The sequence below is a fragment of the Larus michahellis genome, chromosome 11 (assembly GCF_964199755.1).
Source record: "Larus michahellis chromosome 11, bLarMic1.1, whole genome shotgun sequence".
Lineage (NCBI taxonomy): Eukaryota > Metazoa > Chordata > Aves > Charadriiformes > Laridae > Larus > Larus michahellis.
Genome location: NC_133906.1, coordinates 714,127 through 740,976, shown reverse-complemented (window position 1 = coordinate 740,976; position 26,850 = coordinate 714,127). Strand labels below are relative to the sequence as shown.

General features: G+C 54.5%; 1 protein-coding gene across 3 annotated transcripts in view; it reads left to right on the top strand.

Moving 5' to 3' along the window:
- The first annotated feature begins 21,223 nt into the window (after positions 1–21,223).
- The window catches only part of CYSTM1 (cysteine rich transmembrane module containing 1), a 28,970-nt gene continuing 23,343 nt past the window's right edge, over positions 21,224–26,850 (top strand). Inside the window, exons 1-2 of one of the 3 annotated variants that reach the window (XM_074604082.1) lie at positions 21,236–21,339; positions 22,181–22,281. In XM_074604082.1, coding sequence (XP_074460183.1) covers positions 22,256–22,281 — 26 coding nt within the window. In that variant the 5' untranslated portion in view covers positions 21,236–21,339; positions 22,181–22,255. Of the gene's footprint in view, positions 21,340–22,180; positions 22,282–26,850 lie in introns of all 3 variants that reach the window. The other 2 variants (XM_074604083.1, XM_074604084.1) reach the window with 2 other exon arrangements.

Genomic DNA, 26,850 nt, shown 5'->3' with positions numbered 1-26,850 from the left:
CCCGGTGCTGAGGCCCTGACTTCCCACCAGCTTCTCCCTCAAAGGCAAATCCCTGCAGACAATGCAGTATCCCAGTGGGGCTGGATGGACCTGTCTTGTCATCCTCTGCTGGAGTGCCATCCCGGTGGCAGACACCCGGAGCCGGGGCGGGCTGTGAACGTGAGGGAGGGAGTGGCTGCGGTGAGGGGTGGAGGTTTCCAATGGCACGTTGCTTTGGGAATCAGCTTTCCTTGTTGAGTTGCTCAAGTCATCTGGGGCATCGTTTGTAGGTTTCTTATATTCCCCTCTTCCAAAACCTTCTGCAGAGCCAATTCCCAAATGCATATTATCTGCATGCTGTTTTTCACATCCTTCCCTGTTGGGGGTTCCTCTCCGTTTCTCCTTGCTCACAGGGAAGCAGCAGAGGTCCTTCCTAAGACCATCCCGTTCCGCCTGCTGCCACCCCAGCTCGCTCTCTTCCAGAGGGTAAGACTCATTCAGTAAACGTGACCCTCTGCCAAGACCACTCTTGCACCGATTCCCAGTGGGATTTAACTTCTTGAGGACTCCCATGGGGCTTTCCCGTGGAGCCAGGAGCAGGCAGTGCCAACCACCCTGTTCCCATCAGCCTGCCCTTATGGCTCCAGCCCCATGACAGGGCTCAGGGTGGCTCAAAGGGGCTGGGAAAGGGCAGGGCTGCCCAGCAGTGCCCCCACAGTCCCACTCTGCCAGCAGCGGTCAGAGAGACCCTGTAACGCTGCTCTCGGTACCCCGGTCCTGGGGAAAAGCCAAAATTACCTGGGCAGTGGGAGAGCACGCCCAGCACCACGGCTTTGCAGAGCAAAAGAAATCAGGGAGCCTCCAGGGAAGCTGAGATGCAGCAGTTCGTGTGCCCCCCCACCCCGAACTGAAGCCCCTACAGGCAGGCCCTCCAGGACGGCAGGCTGCAGCCCCAAAATAACCCCCTAGTTTTGCCGCTGAGACTGGCGGAGGTGCCACTGGACCAAATGGGGCGCAGCACCCAGCGTGATGTTTCAAGGACAAGAGATAGGGAAGTGGAGACAAGGCGCTGTCAAAAGAGACACTAATTAGTGCTAATTGCAAGTAGTCAGCCAAACCTAAGAGCACGAAGGAACCAAGTCCTGGCAAAGCTGATAGCTCCAGCTGGAGCAAGGAAGGCATTTGCGTGGCAGGTCGTGGTGGGACAACCCCACAGACGGAGACCCCACACAGCCTCCCCACTCTGTCACCCACGCTTCCCACATCCCATCCAGGCAGAAGAGCCGACGAGCTGCAGCGTGAGTGTGGCTCCTCCCAAGCTGCTGCCTGTCCTGGTTCCGGTGGGGATAGGGTTAACTTTTCCTGGTATTCCATGCCATGTGAGCCACGCCCACCCTGAGCTGCCGGGGGAGGGGGCAGGAAGTTGCTGCTTAAAAGCGGGCTGGGGCGTCCCGGGTCCGGCTGGCGAGCGGCGGGGAGCGGCGGTCGCTATCCGGTCGCTATCCGTGTTGTTGTTGTTGTTTGCCTGTTCCCTTTGCTGTCCTGTTAAACTGCCTTTGTCTCAACCCAAGAGTCTTGCCTTTTCTTACGATTCTTCCTGTATTAGGAAGGCGCGAGCGAGCGGCACGTGGTTCTTTGTTGCCGTCTGAGGCTAAACCACGACACTGCCCCATGTCCCCTGGCAGCAGTTCCCATAGCCAGAAGGGTTCATGTTACACATCTTGGGAAATCCTGCTGCAAAGCCTCGGATGGGCTGCCGGTCCTCCCCAGGCTTCCGGCTACTTCGAAGGCAGGAGAACCACCGGCTGAGATGCTGGGAGATGCCAGATCCCAAAGCAAGCGTTGCTCCTGTCCTCCCAGCACCCTGGACCCACCCAGATGAGATTCTCAGCACACGTGTGTGCTCCTGCGAGGCCTCGGGGCTCCTCTTCTCCCAGGGGGTTAAACCCATTTTCTCCAGGTATTTGAAGAAGTCAAATAATAGCATTTCCAACGCAGCGTCTGCTTTCTGTCATCTGCAGTCGTTGTCTTCTCTCTAGAGACCACACTCCGTGCAGTTTTCCCTCACCTACACCTATAGCACTCTCAGCTTTTGCTGCTTTGGCCCCGGGATCCTCATGAAGCTCTTTGTGCTCAGAGCAGGTGTCCAAGCATGGCGCCAAGACCTGCAGCCGTGGTGTGACCCCGGCCAAATCATCACATCCCACCACTGAGCCCCAGAGCCCCTCCCTGAGACAGAAGCGGGTGATGGACAGGGTGCCCTGGCTGGCTCCCAAAATGAGGATGGAAGTTTTCTCTTTCATCCCTGGAGCGCGATTCTCCATCTCCAGTACATGTCTGTCCTCACATCCGCAGACTTTATTCGGCACCCAGATCTTCATTGGTACTGAGGAGCTCTCAGAATTGGGTTTGAAATCCTACCCAGTTCCTTCCTTACCCATTCCCTGCAATTTCGCCTAGAAGACAGGTAATATTTCTACCCGTGCCCAGCTCTGGAATAAAAAGCAGGGCACAGACGCACGCAGGTGAGCGTCACAGCAGGTGCAGAGCCAGGATCCCTGCCAGGGCTGTGACTCTTGTCTCTTCAGCACTCGTGATGAGTAGCAGACAGGAGCGAGCAGGACAGAGGTGTAGAATAATCACCTTTCCTCTGTATCAAGCCCGGCGGGTACCACACAGGTCAAAGACTGATGATCACCTTGGCGGACTAGGCAGGGTGGAGACCCACTGGCAGACCTCTCTGAAAAGTCTGGAAGAAACGTTCAATCCTCTGCGTCTTGCTAGTAAATTCCCATTCATGCATGATTTCTCAAATGCCTTTTGAGTGCTTTCCTTTGCTCTCTGTGCCAGCAATGAGTCAGCCTTGGCTGTGCGTTGTCAGGCAATCCGGAGCTGGCCTCTCGCTAGGAAACACCATTCAATCGGCAAGAGCAATATTTAAGTGCCCTCTGCTGGTAATTCCCTATGTCATTGCTGGGATTTCCCCCCTCTCCTTTCCGCCCAACATCCCCCCTGGGTTATCCGCTGGGATAGGTGTGCTCTGGTGCCCCGGCAGTTCCTGCTCTCCCACCCCGCCGCGCACTTCGCGTCCTGCTCCATTGCCAGGTTCTGCAGCGAAATCGTTGGCGCGTTCCCTGATTCCGTTCCTGCTGCAGCCAGGGCGGCCGCGGGAGCTGAGTGCTTGGCCTAGTTTGCTGCCCACGTGTCAGCTCATCTTCCTCAGCGCCGTCCAACAGCAGCAAGCCGCCGCAGCTGAGGGTGCTCGGAGCGGGTATGCTCACGGCTTCCTTCTTTCCCCGCTCCCATTCGCGTTTCAGCCAATTTTAGTAAAAATTCAGATGTGGGAGATATCAGCGTAATTAAGTTCCCCTGTACTTCGTGAAAAGTGGCGGCCAGGCAGCAGAACGAAACCTAAATTTGCTCCTCCGGTATGGAAAGATTGCAGTGAAAGCTCAACCACGATACAAGCCCTCAGAGACACCACAGGAAACCAAGTTTTATAACCCTGCTTTTCCTGAAACTCCTTTTGCAACTCACTGTTCTCTATAATTTCTATAAAAAGTCTTACAGGGCCGTTAATTTTTCTTTAGGAAGAAAGCATTAGAGATGCCCGCGCAGTAGCTTCCACTGCCGTGGGGGAACCGGGGCCACGTAACAGAAAAATGTGTGCGATGCCCACGGCGGGATCGGAATCCAGACTGACCGCCTACTGAAACATGAAAGAGGCATTTGTAACCACGAGGCCACGCCACCTGCCGCCCCGGCGAGGGACGTGCTTCCCCTGGCTCCTTCTGCTCTGCTCCATGAGGGGGGCAGAAATGGGGAACTGCGAAGTAAAAGTGACTCGAAGGGGGAATATCCCCCTGCCTGGGATCCCGCGGACCAGGCGTGCCGGTGGGATGCAGCATCCAAGGGGGTTCCCTCCTGCCCCGGGGTGGGGGGCTGCAGCCACCCACCAGCCTCTCCACCACGCAGGGGCTGCACCCGCGTGGGCCAACTGACCCTTGGGCACATCCCTCCTTGCTCACGTCCGTCCCTAATGGGGAAACAGTCTCAGCGCCCCCCAGCACAGCCCCCTCGGTGGCAGGGGGCCCGCACGAGCCAGTGGTCCGGAAGGTGCAGAGCTGTCCCCTACGGGTTGCGCGTTACTGAGGGTTGGTTTAACAGCAAAAGGAGTGACGCCTCTGCATAAAACAAGAGCTCTCGTGCTGCAGGAAGGCTTGAAAGCCTTGTAAAGTAGGGGCGAGGCTGACAACGCTCCGTCTCTGTGGACACCGCTCCCGGATGAGACGCTCGCGTGAAATGAGTGTGCGCATAATACCAGCCCCGGGACTGTGAAATAAAGCTGCCCGAAGCCGACCTCCTTAATTTGTATTTCAGCCACCTCGACAAACAGTCTGTATCTCACAGGAGCGGCAGTTCTGAAAATTTGAAGGAGCTGTGTAGCTGATTAAATATAGATTAAAGCAGATATTTAAGTACTTAGCATTTCTCCTGGCCCGTACAATAAATCAGCTTATCCTGCAAAATGTCACGCACTTAACTTGCTCTTCCCTGTGTGGGCTCAGCCCGGGTGCTCGCTGTCCCAAGTGTCAGCCAGGCCATGGGGACAGGCCACACCATACGCCTCGGTGCCCGTGTGGGGAATGCTCATGGTCCAACATAAGAAACGCACAGGTACGTCCTGACGCAGCACCAAAAACGGCAAAGTGAGCAGCTCTGCGACTGTCCTGCCTCCAGTGCAGTCAGCACAGGTTGACGGGGAACCTCTGCAGTCGTCTAACCGCAACCTCTGGAAGGACTCATTGGCAGCACCTGTTCCACCAGCCTACTTTTGTCCTACCTGCCCCAAAGCTCACCCCGACATTTCTGGGCCAAGTCACAGAATCGCACAACCACAGACTGGTTGGGGTTGGCAGGGACCTCTGTAGGTCAACCGGGGCTGCGCAGAGCCCATTGCCCATGACTTTGTCTGGATGGCTTTTGAGCACCTCCAAGGATGGAGACTCCACAACCTCCCTGGGCAACCGGTGCCAGGGCTCAGTCACCCCCACAGTGAAAAAGGGTTTCCTGATGTTCAGAGGGAGCCTCCTGTGTTTCAGTTTGTGCACATCGTCTCTTGTCATCTGGGCACCCCTGAAAAGACCCGGGCTCCATCCTCTTTGTACCCCTCCTTCGGGTATTTATATACATTGATGAGATCCCCCTGAGCCTTCTCCAGGCTGAACAGTCCCAGCTCTCACAGCCTTTCCTCACGTGAGATGCTCCAGTCCCTTCTCCATCTTTGTGGCTCTTCACTGGACTCCCTCCAGCAAGTCCATGTCTCTCTTGTGCTGGGAAGCCCAGCACTGGACACAGCGCTCCAGCTGTGGCCTTCCACATGGTGAAGCCATGCTGACCACTCCTGATGATTTTCTTGTTCTTCATGTGCCTGCAAATGGTTTCCAGGATTAGCTGCTCCCATTCCAGGGATGGAGATGAGGCTGGCCAGCCTGTAGTTCCCTGGGTCCTCCTTCTTGCCCTTCTTAAAGATAGGAGTGACATTTGCTCTCCTGCAGGCTTTGGGTACTTCTCTCAATTGCCATGAGGGATCAAAGATTACCAAGAGTGGCATTTGCCAGCTCCCTCAGCACTCGTGGGTGCATCCCATCAGGGCCCTTGGACTTACGTATATCCAGTTTGCTCAAGTATTCCTTGACCCAATTGATCCTCTTCCGCCAAGGATACATCTGCCTTGCCCCGGACTTTCCCCCTGGTCTCTGGCCCCTGGGATTGCTGAAAGCTGGTCGTGCTAGTAAAGACTGAGGCAAAGGCAGCACTCAGTAATTCAGCCTTTCCCACGTCCTCTGTAACCAGGTCCCCGGTCTCACTGAGCAGTGGGCCACATTTTCCCTAGTCTTCCTTTTGTCACCTATGTACTTACAGAAGCCCTTCCTGCTGCCTTTGATGCCCCTTACTAGATTCAGTTCCTGTTGGCCTTTAGCTTGCCTAACCTCATCTCCGCGTGCTTGGACAGTGTCGCTGTATTCCTCCCAGGTTACCTGTCCTTGCCTCTGCTAGGAACTCCTTGTTCATCTCTGCAGGCCTCTTGGCATTTTTGCCTGACTTCTTTGTTGGGATGGACTGCTCTTGAGCTTGGAGGTGATCCTTGGATATCAGCCAGCTTTCCTGTGCCCATCTTCCCTCCAGGGCCTTATCCCGTGGGAGTCCTCCAAGCAGATCTAAGAGGCTAAAGTCCGCTCTCTTGAAGTTCAGCATTGTGTCCTTGCTTTTCACCATCCTCCCTCCCCTCAGGATCCTGAAGTCTACAGTCCCTGTCTCACCCTGTCCTGACCTTCAGGATGACACACCTAACATGTCAACATCACTCTCCATCAGTCCTCAGCAGCCAGACAGGGTATTTTTAGTCCAAATCTGTCTAGCCAGCTGTGGATCCTCCATATTTTCTCTTCCTGGAGCCAAACAGTAGCTCTTTTCAGACATCTCACCGCATGTTGACCAGGACTGAGTCAATTAATCTGAAGAGACCAAGCATCTTCTCTCTGCTTCTCACTCTGCCATGTCCCGCGGCGGTGCCAGACGCTCCCCAGCTTAGCTCTGGCTGTCTTCAGCAGGAGATGTTCAAAAGTGGACGCCACTGAGCTCACTGGGATATGGCCCTAAAAGCAGCAGGTTGCTGTTGCCTTGCAGTCAAAGCTAGGAAGCACTCTTGTGGAGTACACTCCTGGGATCCCAGGACAAGGATAAGGTATAATTAGATAGACTGAGATTAGTCTGATTGGCCAAAAGTTGCACATCAGGGCGAAGTGCTGCGCGGCCATCCCGCTTCACATCTTGCCCCGTGGTTTTGCCACTTTGAGACGGGCGCTTCATTAGAGATGAGGACACATGCCGTGCTGACGTTTTATAGGGTGTGAACCCTGCATAATGAGTGTCACGTATGTAAATAATCCATCTTCAACGCTGCAGCTCCTGCCAAGCACCAAAGCTCAGCAACGTCCTTCAACGGGACATTTAGAAGGCTGAAATATGCATGCGCAGGGAGGCTCCCAAGTTCCCACGCCACCCGCACCCACCGTCAGATGCAGCAGGGACAGCCACGAGCTGGGCTCAGACTCCTTCAGATTAATTGACGTGGTTGTCGATGCCCAGAGCTGCAGGTCCCCTGTGCTACTGGGGCTGTGGACCCCGTGTTGCTGCCCATGTGGGGCATGGCTGTAGTCAGACAGGGAACGGGCTGGGGACAGTCTGACCAGGCAGCAGCTGGCATTCATAGAATCATAGAATCACAGAATTGCCCAGGTTGGAAGGGACCTTTCTGATCATCGAGTCCAACAATCAACCCAACTCTGACAAAAAACCATCACTAAACCGTATCTCTAAGGACCACGTCTACCCATCGTTTAAATCCCTCCAGGGATGGTGCCTCCACCACTGCCCTGAGCAGCCTGTTCCAATGCTTAATGTGAAGAAATTTTTCCTAATATCCATCTTAAACCTCCCCTGGCGCAACTTGAGGCCGTTTCCTCTTCTCCCATTGCCTGTTCCTTGGGAGAAGAGACCGACCCCCCCGGCTACCCCCTCCTTTCAGGGGGCTGTAGAAAGCGAGAAGGTCTCCCCTCGGCCTCCTTTTCTCCAGGCTGAACACCCCCAGCTCCCTCAGCCGCTCCCCACAGGACTTGTGCTCCAGACCCCTCACCAGCTCCGTTGCCCTTCTCTGGACACGCTCCAGCACCTCAATGTCTTTCCTGTGGGGAGAGGCCCAAAACTGGACACCGCACTCGAGGTGGGGCCTCACCAGTGCCCAGTACAGGGGGACGGTCACTGCCCCAGTCCTGCTGGCCACACTGTCCCTGATACAGGCCAGGATGCTGCTGGCCTTCTTGGCCACCTGGGCACACTGCTGGCTCATATTCAGCCAGCTGTTGGCCAACACCCCCAGGTTCTTTCCACTGGGCAGCTCTCCAGCCACTCTGCCCCAGGCCTGTAGCACTGCATGGGGTTGTTGTGACCCAAGTGCAGGACCCAGCACTTGGCCATGTTGAACCTCATACCATTGGCCTTGTCCCATCCAGCCAGCCTGTCCAGATCCCTCTGCAGAGCCTTCCTACCCTCCAGCAGGTCGACACTCCTGCCCAACTTTGTGCCATCTGCAAACTTACTGAGGGTGCCCTCGATCGCCTCATCCAGATCATTGATAAAGATATTAAAGAGAACTGGCCCCAATACCAAGCCCTGACTGGGCCTGATCCCCTGGTTGTCCTTCACATGCTGCATAATGGCATTCAGGGTGATCTGTTCCATGACCTTCCCAGGCACTGAGGTCAGGCTGAAAGGTCTGTATTTCCCCGGATCATCCTTCCACCCCTTCTTGTGTATGAGCGTCACATTTGTTAGACGCCAGTCAACTGGGAGCCCCCTGGTTTGCCAGGACTGCTGGTAAATGATGGAAAGTGGCTCGGTGAGCACTTCTGCCAGCTCCCTCAGTACCCTTGGTTCATTAAAGAGAACTGTTCCCAATACCGAGCCCTGGGGCACACCACTCGTGACCGGCCGCCAACTGGAGTTAACTCCATTCCCCACCACTCTCTGGGCCCAGCCCTCCAGCCAGTTTTTAACCCAGCGGAGAGTACTCCCGTCCAGGCCATGGGCAGATAGTTTCTCCAGGAGGATGCTGTGGGAAACTGTATCAAAGGCCTTACTAAAGTCCAGGTAAACAACGCCCACCCTTTCCCTCATCCACCAGGCGGGTCACTTTGTCACACAAGAAGATCAGGTTTGTCAAGTGGGACCTGCCTGCATTAAGGGGCAGGGGACTGTCACCATCCCCCAGAAGCCAGGGAGACCTGGACCCTGGCCAGCCTGGGGAAGTGACCTTCCCAAGGGATGGAACAAAGCATTTGGGAATAGCCACACTGCATATTAACTAGCACCGAGGGACTTTCCCCACTGAGGTTAAAGCTGCTGCTGGATGCCACCACCAGCACAGTGTCTCCAGTGACAGAGGGGACTAACTAGCACCTACTTCTTCCTATGGTCCTAATGATGGAGATACAAACGGTACTCCACTAGGGGCTCAGGTCTAGCACATCTTGGAGTCCTGGGACAGAAAGGACTGATGGGATCTCAGACCAAAACCAGCCAGCAGCTGGCAGACATCCCATCACACGGTGTAACCGGCACCAAGCACAACCCATGGACATGCTGCTCTGGTTGTCATCAGTGGCATAGGCATGGTGGCTGCCAGACATGCTGCTCCAGGAGAAGGGAGCCCACAGGAGAGGGGGGAAAACTAGAGGGAAGAAATGCCAGCACCCCAGAAGCCTCTTGCTAGGATTTCCCAGGGACAGTGTGAGCTGGCAGGTCTGTCCTTGGAAGGCTGGACCAGATTACTTGCCTGCTGGCTGCCCAGGGGCATCAAGGCACAGGAAAATGTCACTTGTTCTGATAGCCCCCTCCTAGCATTATGTCCTGTTGCTTTGGGGATGGAGGCAAGGCATGAGGGCAATCACAGCAAGCAGGCAGGGCTCTGATTCCCAATGGTGGCAGCAGCTGTCTGGTCTCCACCTTGGAACATATCCTCTGTATTTAATTAGAATGATTAAAAACATGTAAATCCAAGAAGATGAGCTTGAGGATTGCCCAGAGCCCACAGGCAAGAGCTGGCAGACGCCTGCTGCCTGCCTGGGGCCGGGTGAGGAGCAGCTTCCCCCTGCCCTGGTCCTGGTGTGGGTGGCACAGCTGTGTCTTTTTGCTGGGATGGAGGCGACCATTTGAATCCCCAGGGCCCGGGTTTCGCAGAGCTTCTTGTGCAGTTGCTGATCTCTAAGCTGAGCTCCAAGCCTGATGAAGGCAGGCGGACTCCCCCTGCCCGAGCCCTGCCGAGCCCCTTGGGAACTGCTGGCCTTTCCTCCCAGCGCTGGGGCCGCTTGCTAAAGAGGTGACAGCAGCTGCAGGGGTCTCTCTGGCACCGCGTGGACCCAAGGGCTGCGTTCAGCCTTGCCACCAGGACCTGCTGAAACCTGATGCGGGTGCAAGGCCATAGAGATTATGCCATTTGCAACGGAGCTTCTTTGCTCAGTGCTTTACAGCCCTGCTCATTGCAAAGCAGTACGTGACTTTCTAGAGGGATAAAATAAAGCTTCTGGAAGACAATAAAAAGATTGACTTTTGCTTTCCTGGACCCCGTGCCGCACTGCAATTCGCGGGTGATGCATCTTCCCTGGTTTGCTGCACTGTGCAGAGGTTCTCTCCAGCAAGGTGCTGAGACTTGCGTAGTTGAGGAGGGGACACTCATGGGACTCCCATCGCTCCCGGGGACTCCTTCCCTGCATGCCCTTTCTGCCCAGGTCACCTGCATCACCTTGGACTCCACGTCAGGGCACAACTCCACTGTCCCACGTCCCCGGGCTTTGCTATGGATTCCTCTGCTCACGCCTACACGTCCCTCCCAAAGCGTCTCCACTGTCGCTGTGAAAGTCGGTGCTGTTTTTCCTTCCTCCCTTAACTGTTAAACTGCTTCATATCAGCTACCGCTTCTTCCATTTCTACGTATTTTTTGACATGGGCAATGTCCCATAAACCAGTCTAAAACATCACTGCAATTTAGGCTCCTGGAAAGAAGCTCGTAAACCCTCTGTTATTTTCTTCCCTAATTGCATTTTTAGTGACTCATCCCTGGTGCCACACTGCGGTGCACATCCATTGTGTGGATTTTTACACAATCTTGAGCAGTCACAATTCACTGCTCAAGTTTTCAGGCCACCCAAGCCATTAGGAAAATAAATGTAAAATAAAAACCTGCTGGTACAGTTGGCTGGCTGAGCAGAACAGCCCCTTGGGATAACAACGGAAGAGAAAGGCATCCAGCGCTTTCCAAGGCTGCTTGTGTCCAATGTGGCTGGGCTAGTGCGAGCTGACGCCTGAACGTGTGCTTCTCTGAGCGAGAGCTGACTCTTTCCCATCCCCTTTCCCATCCTCTGCCTCTCCCCATCTCTATCTCAGCGTCATTCCTTCCCCTCCATGCCTCTGTCCCACCCCCTTCCCCTTTCCTCCACGTCTTTATCCCATTCCCCATCTTTATCTCATCCCCACCCCATCTATACCCCACTCCAGCCCCCATCCCCATCCCATTCACATCCCACCTCACTCCTTTCACATCCCCATCCCTATCCCCATGCCCATGCCCATACCCGTACCCATTCTGTTCCTGCCGCATCCCCATTCCCATCCTATTCCTATCCTCCTGTTTTGTGTGGGGTGCCCAAAGGCTTCCCCAGCCCCCATCAGCCACCCCTGCAGGGAGAGGCTTCTGGGGACATTTTCTGGGATGACGATAGTGCTTGGCAGCGCCTGCAGGAGCTGTTGGAGGGGTGTTTTGGGAGACAGACCGGAGCTCGTTCCCCTGCACTCTGCTGCATGTGTCTCACCCTCAATAGGCAAAGGCATCCCTTGGAGCACTTGTCTCTGGCCCTGCTCCTGCTGTTGATTCACTGTTCAAGAGACTTGTTGGCCTGTTTGTACCGGGATACACAATCCTGGTTTTGCCAGGGCCATTCGCCAGCTCCTCTCCTGCTCTCCTGGTGGAGAGAGGCAGAGGGATGCTGACCTTGGCCATGAGTCTGGCAGGACAGCACTGGGACATGCCCTGCTAGTCCAGATGTCCAACTCAAACTCAGAATCACAGAATCACAGAATGGTTCAGGTTAGAAGGGACCTTCAAGATCACCTAGCTCCAACCCCCTGCCCTGTGCAGGGACACCTCCCACCAGCCCAGGTCGCTCCAAGCCCCGTCTAACCTGGCCTTGAACCCCTCCAGGGATGGGGCAGCCACAGCTTCTCTGGGCAACCTGGGCCAGGGGCTCACCACCCTCACAGCAAAGAATTTCTTCCTGATATCCAATCTAACTCTCCCCTCTTTCAGTTTGAAGCCGTTACCCCATGTCCTATCATAACACTCCCCGATAAAGAGTCCCTCCCCAGCTCTCCTCTAGGCCCTCTTTAGGGACTGGAAGGGGCTCGAAGGTCTCCCCGGAGCCTTCTCTTCTCCAGGCTGAACCCCCCCAACTCTCTCAGCCTGTCAGCTGAGAGAGCACACCAAAGGCTCTTGTCAGCGCACCAAAACCCTCTTGTCAGCGCCCCAAAACCCTCTTGTCAGCGCCCCAAAGCCTCTTGTCAACCTAACACAACATCCAGGGAAGAGCTGGCCTTATTTGTCCACCCATGCCAAAAGAGCTGCTGCCTGCCCTCGTGGCACGCTCTGCCACCAGGTTGTGGCACCTTGCTGAGCATGGCTGAACCAATCTTGCTGAGCAACACCAAACTCTGCTATGGTGAATTTAACTCCACCAGGCTTTCAGATCAAGGCTGCAGGGGCTCAGCTGGGCTGGGGTAGCTGGCAGAGGAGCCCAGCCTCCCCCGATCAGCCACGCACGGCACAATGCCCTCCTGTGCATCTCCAAAGCCCACGCTAGCCACCCAGACCGTCGGCCAAAGTATGGTGTTACCAAGCAGCCAAATGCAGTGGCTATCGCGCAGCTCAGTTTCTCATTAGGTTCAGCATCATTCGGGACGAAGTTGAGCGATCCCATTTCAGCCACGCGCTCTCTGGCTTTGTCCCAAAGCTGGGCTGGGAAGGAGAGATTGGAGCCTGCGGGAACCAAACCGGCAAACTCTCACGGTATCTCTGTGGCGGGATGAGTTGGAGCAAAGGGGCTTCTTGAGCTAGCCTGGGCAGCATGGCCAAAAGCTGGGCTTACACGACCCGGCAGCAGGCTCACCAGCTCTCATGTTCCAGTGGTGCAGGAGCAGCTGCAGCGGGATTTGCTCCTGGGGCTGGGAGGGATGTGAACAGGGTCCTTGCTGACATCGCACCTGCGATGTGCAAACACAAACCCTTCTGGCTGTGTTCGCATGGTCCCTGCATACGCCCTGGGAAATTGCAGCGCAGGGAGCTGAGGCTGAGGATTTGGGGCAGAGGAGGGCAGAAGGGGGAACCCGAAGAAGGGGGAACCCAGCTTGTGGCCCTGCCCTCCGAAGTACCTGCAAGCAGTGGACCAGTCAGCACCAGCTGGGTAGGAAGGACCCAGGCATCCACTGAATATACATAACTGTGTCATTAGAGGGTGCCAGTGCATTGCGCTGCAGAACAAGCATGTCCCCCTTACCTGTCCCGGCTGTGGCGAAGGGTTTCTCCCGCAGCCAGGGGCAAGAGGGGCCCTGGGGCTGCGTGATGCTGCGAGGACTGCAGGTCTGAATTCCTCCTGCAGAAGTTCAAAAGTCAGAGCCAGCCCGGCTGTGGGGCCACGGGACTGGAGCAGCAGATGCAAAGGCCTGGGTGTCTGCGAGGGGAAGCCAGTACCGCACAGGGATGCCACCAGTGGCAGCTACAAGGCTGTACACTGAACTGACCTACGTCAGTGGCTCCAGCACGTCTTGCAGAGGTTGCTCAGCCTCATCCACGCTGGGACATCCGCAACACTGTGGCCATTAGCACACCCAACAGGGCAGAGAGTGCACAAGAGGCACAGAGCAACTGAAAACCAACCTGTCCAGCCCTGCAGCCTTGTCCGAGCTTCCCCACGGCAGTGCAGGACTGGTGGGACTGATAAACCACAACCAAAAGGCTTAATCAAGGCTATGTTTGGATTTAGGGCTCCAGGACACCACAAATAGGCCCCCAGATGGAGCCAAGGGCTTACACATGTCCCACAACAGAGGAGCCGTGGTTTGCTTTTGAGAATGCTTTGACGTCAGAACGCCATTGTGAGATGCCTCCAGAGCTCACGGCAGACACAGATCTGCATTATTTACTTCCTGGAAGGACAGTCCATGGGCTCCAATCCTGCTCTGATGCAGGGTTTGGCATGCTGAGCAAGGTAGTAAGTGGCACTGTAGCCAGGTTTGGGGACCTTGGGGCCACATCAGCCTGGCTGCACCAGCCCATGGGTGCCTGTGATGACAACCCCAACACCTGGAAAGCCTCCTACCACCAGAAGAGGAAAGTTTTGGCCCTGTGTCCACTAACTGAACCACAGCAGGAACCTTGGAGGGACCTGGGTACAAACCATCACCCCAGGCCCCTCTGCTGGTGGGGACAGTCCTTCGGCATAAAGCAGACGTCTTTGCTGCTACCGTTGGCTTCAGCTGATGGACCTTCTCTCCCTGCACAGGTTCAAGGTCTCAAGAGGCATCCCATTAATCCAGGTGAAACAAGGGGCCGTACAACACAGGACAGGCTCTGTGAGGGATAAGCATCCCAGCAGAGAGAAATGCAGGTGTAAGAACAGGGAACAGAGCTGCACAAGCCAGCCCTTCTGCATGAAACCTCCCAGTCTTGTGTCAGAAGTGGGGACCGGGCACCCTAAAGAGCCTGGGGACCACAGGGTCCCATCTGGGGGTAGCCACGAGCAGGGAGAGGGACTCCCAGAGTAGGTGGAGGAAAGAAGTCCATTCCTAACCTGCTCTTTTGGAGAGGAGAGGCCAGGCACCCAGGCCATGCAACTGGGCTCAATGGAGTGTTAACTGCTCAGGGAGCAGCCGATGCCTCTTGGCGCAGCCTCCCAGAGCCCCAGCCAGCTCCTCCACTCGTAAACAGGCTCAGCTGGCAGTGAAGGTCATTCAGATAGAGCCTTTTCTAAATGTGGGATTTTCCCCAGGCTCAGCTGCTACTCACAGTACTTCCTAGAGAGATTTCAGCCTTCAACTCCCTCCTTCCATCACCTTTCTGTGCCAGCATGTTAAGCAGCAGGTGGTTTTCTTGGGGTGAGCTGCACAGCAGCACAGCAGTGAGCTTGTTTTCACCATAAAAGTGGAGTTCAAGTGCAGAAGTTGCCATGCCATGTCTCTCCAGCACAGACAAGGCTGCAATGACCTGGGTCCCACTGCTGGGAGGCGGAAAGCCAATGTGGGAAACAAACCAGAACACCCACAAAGACAGGCGTGGGCTTTCCCTGGGCCCTCAAGCTGCTAAATTGCTGCTGAGGCATCTGGAAGTAAGGTCAGTCCATAGCAATAGGAGAGCTGGCTGAAAAGGGGCTGGCATAGCCCTTTATTAATAGAGGGTAGTGCCTACATGCTATCCCATGGGATATAAATAGCATGCGAATGAGATTCACAAGTGCAAGGGAAGGGCCCAGCCAGTGGCCGGAGTACAATTCTGCAAGGGTCCGATTTCAGCAGGTCCTGTGGGTCCGGGTTGGCCACTGGGACGTTGGCAGAAGGGCTGTAGGCAGACCGCGTGGGTGTCCCGTCAAGTTTGGTATTGCTTGAGTCAAAACCCCTTGGTTAGTGGAACAGGGAGCTTCCGACACCGGCCACAGGGCTCAAAGCAACTCACGCGCGTAACGTTTAGAGCCCTTGGACAGAGGAGGTCTGTTCTCCAGGTATGTGTCAGTTCCAGTTCTTCCAGGACCAGGACCAAAAGACATGATCATTCCAGCTACTGATAGAGAAACACTGAACAAAATCAAGGTGCGGAGAGGACTGCAGCTGAGCCACGGCCTCCTACCCTGGTAAGGGTTGAGCGTCCCACCTAATGGCCCTGCAGAACTGGGGGTGTCCCAGGGAAAACCCAGCTCAGTATTTCCTCTGAGCCCCCCAGCATGTTGAGCTGCGGGGCTTAGGACAATTTTTCCTTTCCTGCCCTGCCCGCTGGGTCACACCACTGTGGGCCACCCCAGACAGATGAGCTTTAGGAGGGAGGGAGATCTTTCTGTCTTCGTGGTGCTGCTCTGAGTAGCAGTATTTAGGATCTTGCGAAGCACTCAGCATTCTTAGGACAAAATGGTTTATGGGAAGCAAAAGGCACTGTTAGGAGAGCGCCGATGTTACTGCCTGCTCTATTGCCCTTCCGTCTGCCTTGCAGGAGCCAAAGGCTCCTGGGTACCACAGGGGGCCCGCAGCTGGTCTGCTCTGCAGGGCGGTGCTGGCCTTCTGGCCATGCGGGTAGGTCTCCGTGGAGCGGGGAGTGAGTCTCACCCAGCCCCTGCTCCTCACTCTTACAGTGGAAGAAGGCAGCAGGGGTCTGCCCGAGGGTCCAGACCCAGATGGGGTTGCTCTAAGGCTGCTTCAGGGCTGCTTTGAAGCTCTGTTGTACCTGTTCAGCTAAGCAAATCCTATTTATAGGAAGGGCAGTGCGGGTCTGCCCTAACATCCTCCCGACACCAGGCCTCTGCCTGCAGCCTCTTAGCTGCGCAGGGGCCAGCATCAGAGTACGGAAACAGGATCCTGATGGGACATGAAAATCCTGGCCCTTTGGAGGGCTAGATCCACACAGCCCTGCCACAAGAGCCTGGACTATGGCAAGAACAGGTTATCCCACCTGTGAGACCCCTCTTAAAATGTCTCAAGGACAATTCCGGCATTTGCTGCCCAGCCTCCCAGCAGCCCATATATTCTGCAGAGCAGCAACGTCGTGGCCACCAGGTACTCCAAATATGACAGGTCTGCAAATCCTGTGTCCACAGGTGAATTCCCCTAGCTATCTGGCTGGGAGCTGCTCTGGCTCTACAAAGATCACATTGAGACCATTCCCATGCCTTCTCCAGTCCTTCGCATCCGAGGCTTGCAGCGCTGCTGCTCTCGACATCTCCCTGCGGTCCCTGCAGGCTCTCTGGCGTTGCCCAGGGCTCCTGGAGAAAACCATCAGGGGGCCCTGTGGCCTAAACAAAGATAAGATTTCTGCAGCCCACATCTGCTCTGCCAAGCCTCCATCGATCTCTTCTGCCGAATCGCAGCCAGGCCAGCCCAAGAATGATGTGTTGCTTTTGGCTTATTGTTGCTGCTATCTTGGTTTCTCCACACCTCTGGAGCGGAGTCGGCAGAACTGACATGTGCCTCGGCAGCTCCAGAGCACTCAGTCAGAGAGGTAACGGGTATTTCCTTATCAGCTCCCTCAGCTCTGGTGGACAAAACCATCCCCTTGAGAGCAACCAGGTTTTCTCTGCCCACAGCCCTCGGAATAAACCAGCTGGAGAGCAAAGTGGTCACACCTGCCTTTTGAACTCAGTCCAGTGGCTCTGCTGCACGCCTTCTCCTGTACGAATGACGTCGTCCTTCCAACAGTCTTGAGTTTCTTCACCTCCTTTACAAACGATGGTGAGTTGAAATCCACACTTTCAGGGGTGCCCTGTGCTCAGCCTTTTCTTGCAGACAGGAGAACTGAGGCACAGCAAAATGATCTCCTTCCACCAGCCACTGGAGTGCAGGGAGCATTCATGTGTTTGAGATACATCCCAAGCCTCTCTTACCCCAGTATAGCAGAAGAAGAGCTATGGCTCTAGCCTCCCCTGCAGTAGGCACCTTCACATAGGGGTCCTTGAGCCTAGGGCCTTGCCAGGTGTTCTCCTCTCTTTCCATTAGTGATCAGACCAGCCCTTGATGATGTTCTATTTTCACATACCCAAATATAACAGCCTTCTAATCATATCTGCCAACATAAATCTTACTCTACTGGGTGGGAGTGAGAGATGAGCACAAAGCAAGCAGGGATCCAAAGACACTGAGCGTGATGGAGCCCAGACCCAAGTCTCCAGAGAGACGCAGCAGCTTGGGAAGGATGCAGAGCCCTGGGATGCGCGAGCAGAAGAGCAGATCAGCTTCAGGACTATCTTGCAGGGGGTCAGGACCCAGTGAGCAATGTAACAGCCTTCTGCATTGCTCTAGCATGTGGTTCTCCACAGCCCTCTGAAGAGGGGAAGGGACGGAGGGAGATGCTGCCAGTAACACTCCATTTCACCGCCAGACAGGGCAACTGAGACAAGGAGCGGTTGGTGGGTTTCGTAAGTCAGCGGGAGGCACTCCAGAACCCATCCTGAGGAGGGAGGGATGAACAAGCACCCCTCGGTCTGTCACAGAGCCAGCTTCTGGAGTGCAGGGATTAGAGTCACCCCGATGGGGCTGGCAAGATGGGAAGGGCCGTGGTATCTGTTCAACAGCATCATGCCAGGAGTCTGGGACTCAGGTTGGACCAGCCAGCACTTGGGTTTTGCAGCCACTTCACACTTGGGTTTTGCAGCCTGGGTTGCTGCTGCTTCTCTGCTCGCAGGACCATGGTTTGCCATCAGGAGTACCAGCCCCATCCACTCCCGGATCCAGCAGCACTCATTTAATTCGGATCACACACCCGGGCACAGCTCCTGGCAGGGCAGGCAAATACCTTCTTCTAAAGACATCTGCGTCCCTAAAAGAAACTACGGACCTGAACTTTTAAACTGCTAGTTTTTATCAAGCGAGCCACAAAAACTTCCTGATAGTACAGGTGGTGGGTAAGAAAGACCTTTGTCCCAGGCAGGCCTTGGGATTTCAGCACGGAGAGTGCAGATCCACTGACCTCATCCTCCCAGGCAGCATTTTCATTTTGAGGTGTTGTATCCATCCGGATCTGCCCACAAGGTCCTAAAGGGTATTTCTGTGTGGAGGTGCTGGAATGAACACGCAGGCTGGTGGGAGTGTGGCGATGGACCGGGATCTCTTCAGCTGGCACTATCACAGAGAAAAGGATGCGGATATCTCCTCCCCGATCCTTTCTGCCCCGCAGACACCTCTCCCAAAACCAATAGCCAGCAACGGCCGAAACCACTAGCCAGCAAAACTCAAACCTGCCCTGCCCCACCTGCAACCTGTAGTCTCACAGAACCGTCTTGCAAGACAGCGGGGTGTTTCACAAGGCTTTTGCAACAGGTTTAACCAAAAGACTGTGTGGAAAGAGGTGCGAAAGCGGAAAGAATGGGGGCAAGCAACCACAGCAAGTCCTTGTGGCAATGGTCTTACACTCTGCTGTTCCCCTTCTTACTGTTCACCTCTTCTCTGCAGCTGGCCGTGCTGTGTGGGTCCAGCTTCTGCATCCGTCCTCTGCAAGGTCAAGTGTTCCCTCTGGCTTGTGTCTTTCAGACAATCAGAATGAAAAAAAAGTAAACACCAAAGACAAAAGCAGTGATTACAGGGCCACTGAGTTTGCCAGGTGTGGGGAGGGCTAGGGGAGATAATTGTTGCTAAACCAGAGTTTCCAGGCAGCACAGGTTTCCCGGTAAACAGGATTCACATCTCCCTTCCCACCTCTGCTAATAAGGGTAGGTTGTATCAGGGAACAGGAGAAAGCAAAGGTGAAAATCACTGGTAAAAGAAAAGTGTAACGGGGACTGGTTTCATAGGTGCCAAAGCCAGTCTGTCTCCCAGCATCTCGGACAATGTTTTCCAACAACCACGTTGGCGTATCTCAGGAGTTTCCTGCCCTCAGCTGCGGCTCAGGGCGGGCCACATCGCACTCGCACACAGGTGCCTAGTGAGGCCTGTGTGGGAGCCCACGTGAACCCATTAGTTCTACACGTGTAACACCTCCAGGATCTCCCACCGCCCCTCAGCTAACTTCTGGGGAGGTCTGGACACACCTGATGGAAACTGGGTGAACGTACTCTCCACGTGTCCTTGCTCAGCAGGAGACCTGCCTCCTCTCATCCCAGGGGACAGCTGGCTTGTCTTCTCTTTGTAGGAGCTAAATCCCAATCTGTTGTATGGCATCACACCCCAACCTTGTTTCCAGGGTACAGTAAAGATGCCTGCACGTAGAAATTAATGTATAGTTTCTGTTGAAGGGATAAAAAGAGCAAGAAAGCCTGGACTGCGTTAATATTTGAAGTATGTGCAAACTGGGTAATAGGCAGATTTAAGTATCGAGTGTCGTTTTAAGATTTTAATGAAGCCGAGCAATGTTTTTCAAGCTGCTTTTTCAGTTAATATTTAACAAGACAACGCGGTGTGCCCGTTGGCACTGGAGTAAAGGACCAAGGAAAGTTTAATGTTAACCAGCGGAACAATGTATATTGTGTCTGCTGCGCAGTACCTGGCCAGGCGGTATCATTTACAAACGCATATGTAAACAATATTGTAGGACAAAGCAAGCTGCGTGTGAGGGAATCGGTCTGCGGCTTCCCAGGCAGCGGAGCAGCAGCCCCTCCTTGAACCCACGCGCGCGGCACCTTCCCCTCGGCGCACACCCGTTCCTCACCCCCTTTGCACCGGTCTCCCTGGTGTGGCACAAAATAACCCGGAGGATTGTTTTGTTTTGTTTTGTTCTCTTAGTTTTCTCCCATTTTGCAGAGTAAACTGCCTCCTGGGAGGCCCTGCCGGCTGCGAGGAGGGCAGCGTGGCTAGGGGACGGTGGGTTGGCAATTCACTCCCTGCATCCAGGGGACTGCAGCCTCGGCTGGAGCAGCCGCCTGCCTGGAAAGGGCTCTCCGATGCCTCCCACACCTCCCATCAGCCAGAGGGTTTCATTTAGGAGGCACTTAGGGTGCTGGGTTCTTCAGATGGAGCATCTCTTTTCTCTCGCCCAAGCCTACGCTAATTTGAATAACATCTTCCTGGCTGAGCCTCATCAGGGACTCAGCATTAAACTGGCCTCATTAGATCTACCGATTGATGCAGGGAACACGGAAGCTGATTTCGGCACACACAGCAGCACGGCAGCAGGGTGGCCCCTCTCTGCTCCCCATGGACCACTGCTGCCCCCACCCGCAGGCACCACCACAGCCCCCAGCCCCACCACGCGCCTGCCAGGCACTGCCTCACTCCGCGGGTGGCCCTTGCCGGCCGTCACCCCTGTGAGTCACCGTCATGTGCCGAGGAGCAGGAATGGCAATTTAACACTTTGACCCGTATCCCTGACCTATTTTATCAGGGCAAACCCCAGTTAATTGCATTCCCAGTCCCTGCGCTTGGACCTTCTCCCACGCACGCGCCCCGCTATCAGCAGAAGACGTCAGCGCCGCGTGGAGACGCGGGGCACTGCCCCGCACGGAGCCGGAGCCAGGCCGGCAGCCACAGTGGGAGCGCCCGGGCGGGCTCAGCCCAGGCTCCACCGTGCCCGATTTTAAGAGGTAACTCTCAGTTTTCCAGAAGGAACCAGAAAACGCGGCCGAAACAAGGAGTTCTGGGGGTGCCAGGCTGCTAGGGGACAAGCCCCCCTGCCTCCACCCGGGCCCCGTCTCCCCGCGGCGGCGTCGCTTCCGCTGCTCCTGCTCGGCTGCACTCCACGCTTTTGTCTTAATTCCCCTTGCCAGGCCTCGCTAGGGGTAATTTTCGGCGATCCCCCGCTGGCGAGCAGCCCACGCGACCCGCTGGCCCAGCCGGCCACCGCCCCACCCCTCCGGCCACGCCCCCGGCCACGCCCACGCCTGGCCACGCCCCCCCCCGAGGGGGGCTTGTGACGTGCCCACCCCCTCCTCGTTCCCTCCCCCCCCCCCCCCTCCTCGCGGCGAGGGGCGGGGCCTCCGCCCTCCCGGCCTGACGTCAGCGCCCGCCGCGGAGTGCGCAGCAGGTGCCGCCGGTGGCGCGAGACGGGCAGCGCCTGAGGTGGGAGAGGTGCGCGTGAGGGGCCGGGAGCCCCCCGCGGGTGTGCGTGAGGGGCAGTGGGGCCGGGAGCCCCCCGCGGGTGTGCGTGAGGGGCAGTGGGGCCGGGAGCCCCCCGCGGGTGTGCGTGAGGGGCAGTGGGGCCGGGAGCGGGGCCGGGAGCTCCCCGTGGGTGTGCGTGAGGGGCCGTGGGGCCGGGAGCTCCCCGCGGGTGTGCGTGAGGGGCCGTGGGGCCGGGAGCTCCCCGCGGGTGTGCGTGAGGGGCAGTGGGGCCGGGAGCGGGGCCGGGAGCCCCCCGCGGGTGTGCGTGAGGGGCAGTGGGGCCGGGAGCGGGGCCGGGAGCGGGGCCGGGAGCTCCCCGTGGGTGTGCGTGAGGGGCCATGGGGCTGGGAGCTCCCCGCGGGTGTGCGTGAGGGGCAGTGGGGCCGGGAGCGGGGCCGGGAGCGGGGCCGGGAGCCCCCCAAGGGTGCGCGTGAGCGGCTGTGGGGGCTGCGCAGGGAGGGCCCGGTGCGGGTGGGAGGGAGCCCGGCGGGTGGGCCGGGGGTGGCCGTGGGGCCCTTGCTGTGGGGAACGTGCTGGTCAGCGGTGCTGCTGGGGGGAGGAGGAGGAAATCTCGGGATGAAGAGGGACCCGTCCCACCTCTGTGAGCCCAGCTGTGAGGCGGCGGATCTGGTGGCGGGGTCTCCGAGGTGTCCGCTCGGGCGAGTGCTGCTTCGGAGCAGGGGGTTGGAATCACCAGTGAAGCCCCCCAGACAGGTCCGGGCCGCGGTGCCGCTGCCCTGGGAGTCTCCCTCCCTCTCTGCCAGTTCTGACGATGCGTTTGTTATCAAAAAGTTGCATTCGTCTCTCTCAGGTTTTCGTTGCAGGGAGCGAGGTGGCTGTGGGGTTTTGCAGTCCCTGCCCCGTGCTGCTCGGCTGGCAGTTGTTTATGCAACGTGGGGGGAGAAGAGGGAGGCAAGTGTCTGTGATCAAAGCAGATGGGCATGTTTAATACTAATGGTCTTATTTAGTGTAGAGCAAGAGGTATGCTAGCACTCTCTGAGTAAAAAATAGTAATGCTGCACTGTGTGTTTAAAAGTCATTATGGTTGTCCTGGATTTCTATTTCTTGTTCCTATAGCTGTTGGAGACCTCATTTGGATAATTAAATGTCATGGTGAAATAGAATAAGGAGAGGAGAGTACTTGTCTCCTCTCGTCTGCCATGCGGATCCGGAAGCCCCTTCTGATAGCAGCAGGGAGACCCTGTGTGTCCAGGGCAGCTCTAAGATCTGTCGCAGTCATCCTAGATTCATGTTTAGCTCTATCTGAAAGGAACAACAAAAAAAACCCCAGTGCTTTTTGCTTTTGTTGCTTTAACCTTTGCTACTAGACTCGTGTGAGCAGAAGGTTCAACCTGATTGTCTAAATTGGGTAAGTCTTGGTAAGGTAGTAAGTGTAGGTGAGTTAAAATGACCGTGCGGAGCAGCTGCCACCTCCTTTGTGCTATGGTAAATATAGAGATGAGATACAAGGCGTGGGAAGTGCTGCTGTGCCAGAAAACGTGTCTTTTTCTTTCAACTGCATCAGTTGTTTTAATAAAAAGGCTGACTCTTCCTAGACACGTTGGGTGGTAATAATGCCATTACTATATCAGACAGACTGAGGAGGAGGCAGAAAATGCTGAGACTTGATACATTTTAGTGATCGTATTTCAGTGCTTTTTGAGGACAGTCAGGAATTAGTGCGCATGTTGGATAATAATCTTTTGCACTGCACACAATAGTGTTTTGCCAAGTACTGAAACTTCTTCAGCACTAAGTCTGCTACACTCTGCCGCTTATTCATGTGCTGTAAAGACCATCTTTGATAAAATCCTGATCTGTCATTCCCCTAATGGTTTGGGAGCAGTAGCTGATAATCTGTAGAGGCTGGTGGGTGTCCTCGCTGCAGAGGCTGAGGAGGAGAAGAGAATGCCCTGTATACGAGTGGCTCTGATGTGAGGTGAGCAGACCCTGTGAGGTTGTACCCGGGTGTCAGTTAGAGGAGAGGGCTCCAGTGTTTTGCTGCCATGTGCCCCCCCAGGTCCATACTACATTTAAAATCAGCAGTGGCTTGCTGTGTAAGAAACCAGAGGTGTTCCTGTAAGCGCAAGCAGCGATGTTCCTGCTCATAGGGTTGCAGTGGGATGATGGAGAATTACCTGGAGGGCTCTGTTTGTGGTAAACAGAGGAGCTACCTGTTTTCAGGGTAGTTCTGTGCATGTTCAGATTAATATGTTACTTAATTTTTTCTAGGAGGGCAGAGCAAGCTTGTGTAACTCTGGATTTTCAACAAACAGGTCTGCATTTCTCCTGCTACCTGCTTGTGATCTCCCTGTGGTGTGGCTGTAGGGGGCCGTGAAAACTTGTAGTGGCAGCTGAAGACTTGAATGAATAGGGTTCGAATGCCTGCCTTCGATATTGATGTTTTCTACTCTCTTGGTTGTGTATTGTGCCTTTCTCAACTTCCTGTTTCTGCACTGAAACCGTATGGCTTAATGAGTAGAAAATAGCACTCTGTCATTTTTGGGAATAAGGGAAGATAGCAAGAAGCCTGAGTCATTCAGGCAGACGATCGGTATTGCCAGTTCTGGCATCCTGCCGGCTGCAGCTTGGCTTCCCACAAGGCAGCATGTGAGACTCCAAGGCCACTCGTCCTGGGATGGGGGAGGTTGCCTTACTCTGGACTTGGGATGAAGTGCTTGTCCTGCTGCCACCGCCACCATGCTGCTTTCTTGGGGAGGGAGCTGCGTTGTGTTTCAGTGCCTGCCCACGGCCCGTGAGGGTTGCAGAGGGCTTCGGGGAATGCACCCGTTTGGAAATGCCTGGTCTATTGTACTCCGTTTGCCAGGCACCACCGCCACTAAACAAAAGCTGCTGTTTCTTTCACTTGCGTATCAGAAAGATATATTTCTACATCACCATTATAGTGCATTGTTGTGGCTTTATTTGGTCTCATGAGCTATTGAGGGCAGTGCCCTGAACTGTAATAGCTTCTCTTCAACCTCTGACAGAGTAAGGCAAAGGGTTTTTTGGTTTTGTGACAACTAGCGTCAGGGGTACTTGCTTGTGCCCTGTGACAAGCAGCCGTTAAAAGATTCTTGTATACGCCCTACAGGCAAAGTAAAGCATTGCATTACGACTGCATATAGGATATGGAAAAGCAGAAAAAGCGAGGAAATGTGAGGAAAGAATCTCTGTCTTATTCCACTTTCCAGCCAGTCATGAAAATACCATTCTGAGTAATGAGATCTTAGCTGTAGAAAATGCATACTGTCTGCATACGCTGACTTCACTGTGTCTTAGAAGCCGTGTGCTGCTCTTCGGTGTGTTTCCTGCTCGAGATGGTAGAACATCATCATGCAGTCTGGGTAATATCTTCACTAAATCCGTCAGGGCATCAGAGCTGGGGAGGCTATCGTGAAAGACTACTGCTGTTTCATTGCTGGGATGCTGCCAGAATACCATCTGAGTAGCACATGTGAATGTATTAACTGTGCTGATTAATTTTCTTGCCAGTCATGCTGTTTATTTCACATTTTCTTCTCAGTTGGACCAACAAAGCTTCTTTCTTAAACTAGACCCTGCAAATAATAGTTAAACTTGACAATCAGATGCTTTCATTGATTTTTGGTTTTGGTATTTATTGCACCTTAAAACTGTCTTAATATATTTGTGTATTTCTGGAATTATCTAATGTAGCACATCATGCAAAGACTTGAACAAGAGCAGTGCATGCAAAAGCATCCGAAACCTGTAAACAGGGTGTTAGCGTGCATATCTGGCCATGATTTCTGAGTAAAGGGCTTTGCTGCTTCTATGTTTTGCCACAAGCACTTCTGTAACTGGGCAGAGTCTCAGCTGGCATGTCAGCAGCAAGTGCCTTGGCTTGTAACACCAGAGGGGCTGTGCTGTGGTACTTCCCAGCATTGTAATTGTTAGTCTCTGGTGTTAAATCATATGTTCTTAAAACCTTTCCATGGATGTCTGAAAAACTTAAAAATTTTTTCCCTGTAAGAATGCAGTTCAGGTAATAACAGTAGCAGAGCCTTGGATTTGATTTTTTTTTTTCATTAATGCTTTTATTGTAGGAACTACACATGTGGCTCTTCCAGCTTCATACTTTTCTTCTGCCATGCAGAACGTATAGGTGGACACTGTGTTGCAAGCAGGAAAACTAGGCAATAAGTTACAAGTAGTATTTCTGTAGAAGTTTTGTATGTTTGTAAAAATTGACAAGATGCTGAAGCTTGTCTGCACGAGGAAAATCCTGGCATTCAAACCTGTGTGGGCATGAGGCTGCATTGTTAGAGAGTCCCGTGGAGACAGAATAGCAAGGGCAGATCCTGTGACTGCGAAGCTCTACAAAGGACATTGAATCTGAGGCAAATACTGTCAACGTGACTACTGGCCCTTTAGAGATGATGAAAACCGTGGTATCCAAGAAGGCAGGACAGACGATGGACTGGAGGGGTGGGACAGTTTGTAAGGACACAAGTGTCAGCTTGCACATCAAACACGCTCTCTGCAGAGACAAGCAGACTTCAGGCCTCTGGAGGGCTTGGAGGGTACTGGCAGGAGAGAACACCTGGCTCAGAAGCTTGGAAGGCTAAATGCCTGTTCATCCAAACCACTGCTGTTCACTCCGCAGAGCTGCCTGATCTGGTGGTTTCAGCCACTCGGAACAGCAGCTCGTATTTTTGTGCAGGAAATGCCTGGCAGGCACTCGAATGAGGGTGAGGAAATGCACATCCTCCTAATGACCGGGGAGTATCCCGGAGACCTCTTAAAGAAGTTTGGTTTGAACAAAGCAGCGTTTTCTAGCTCTTCCTTTGATAGCATAAAGCTGGTCTTTTCACATTTGCCTAGACCTGCGTTTTGGGAAGTAAACCAGTTTTGAGCAGCTTTTGTCAGAAGAGGTGGGTGCAGTTCTCCTTCAGCTATCACGCTAGGCTGATGGTGCTGCCTGGTGAAGTGGGTGAGCAAACCTGGGAGGAGGCTCTTCCTGGAAGCGAACTGAGCAAGAAGGGAATCTCTTACAATTTATCCTTAGCGTACCTTTCATGCGATCACTAAATGGAGCTTGCAAAGAAGCTGGTAAGAGGGAAACACAGAACCAGTGCCATTTAAAAGCCACTTCTGCTTATTTTTTTTTTTTTCATTTGGATACTGTTCATATGAAATGTAATTTAAATTCTAGGCTGGTTGCCAGGAGCTGGATTGTTGATGTTAAATGTACTTTCCATTAGAGCTCTGTATTGGAAAACTACTTCCTAGTGCTGCAGGCATTGGAAGGGGTGGGTTACATCAGGGTGCCCCAGTTGCCCTTCTCAGGATCTGTGCCTGTCACCATGCCCTCCATCTTCCATCTGTGCAAAGGCCAGCTGAATCAGTATCAGACATGCTCAAAATGTGATTCCTCCTGACTAGAGCACCTCATATGCTGCGGTGCTTGTTCTGCAGTTCTAAAAACAAACAACTTCTTGCCTTTAAATTCCTAAAATC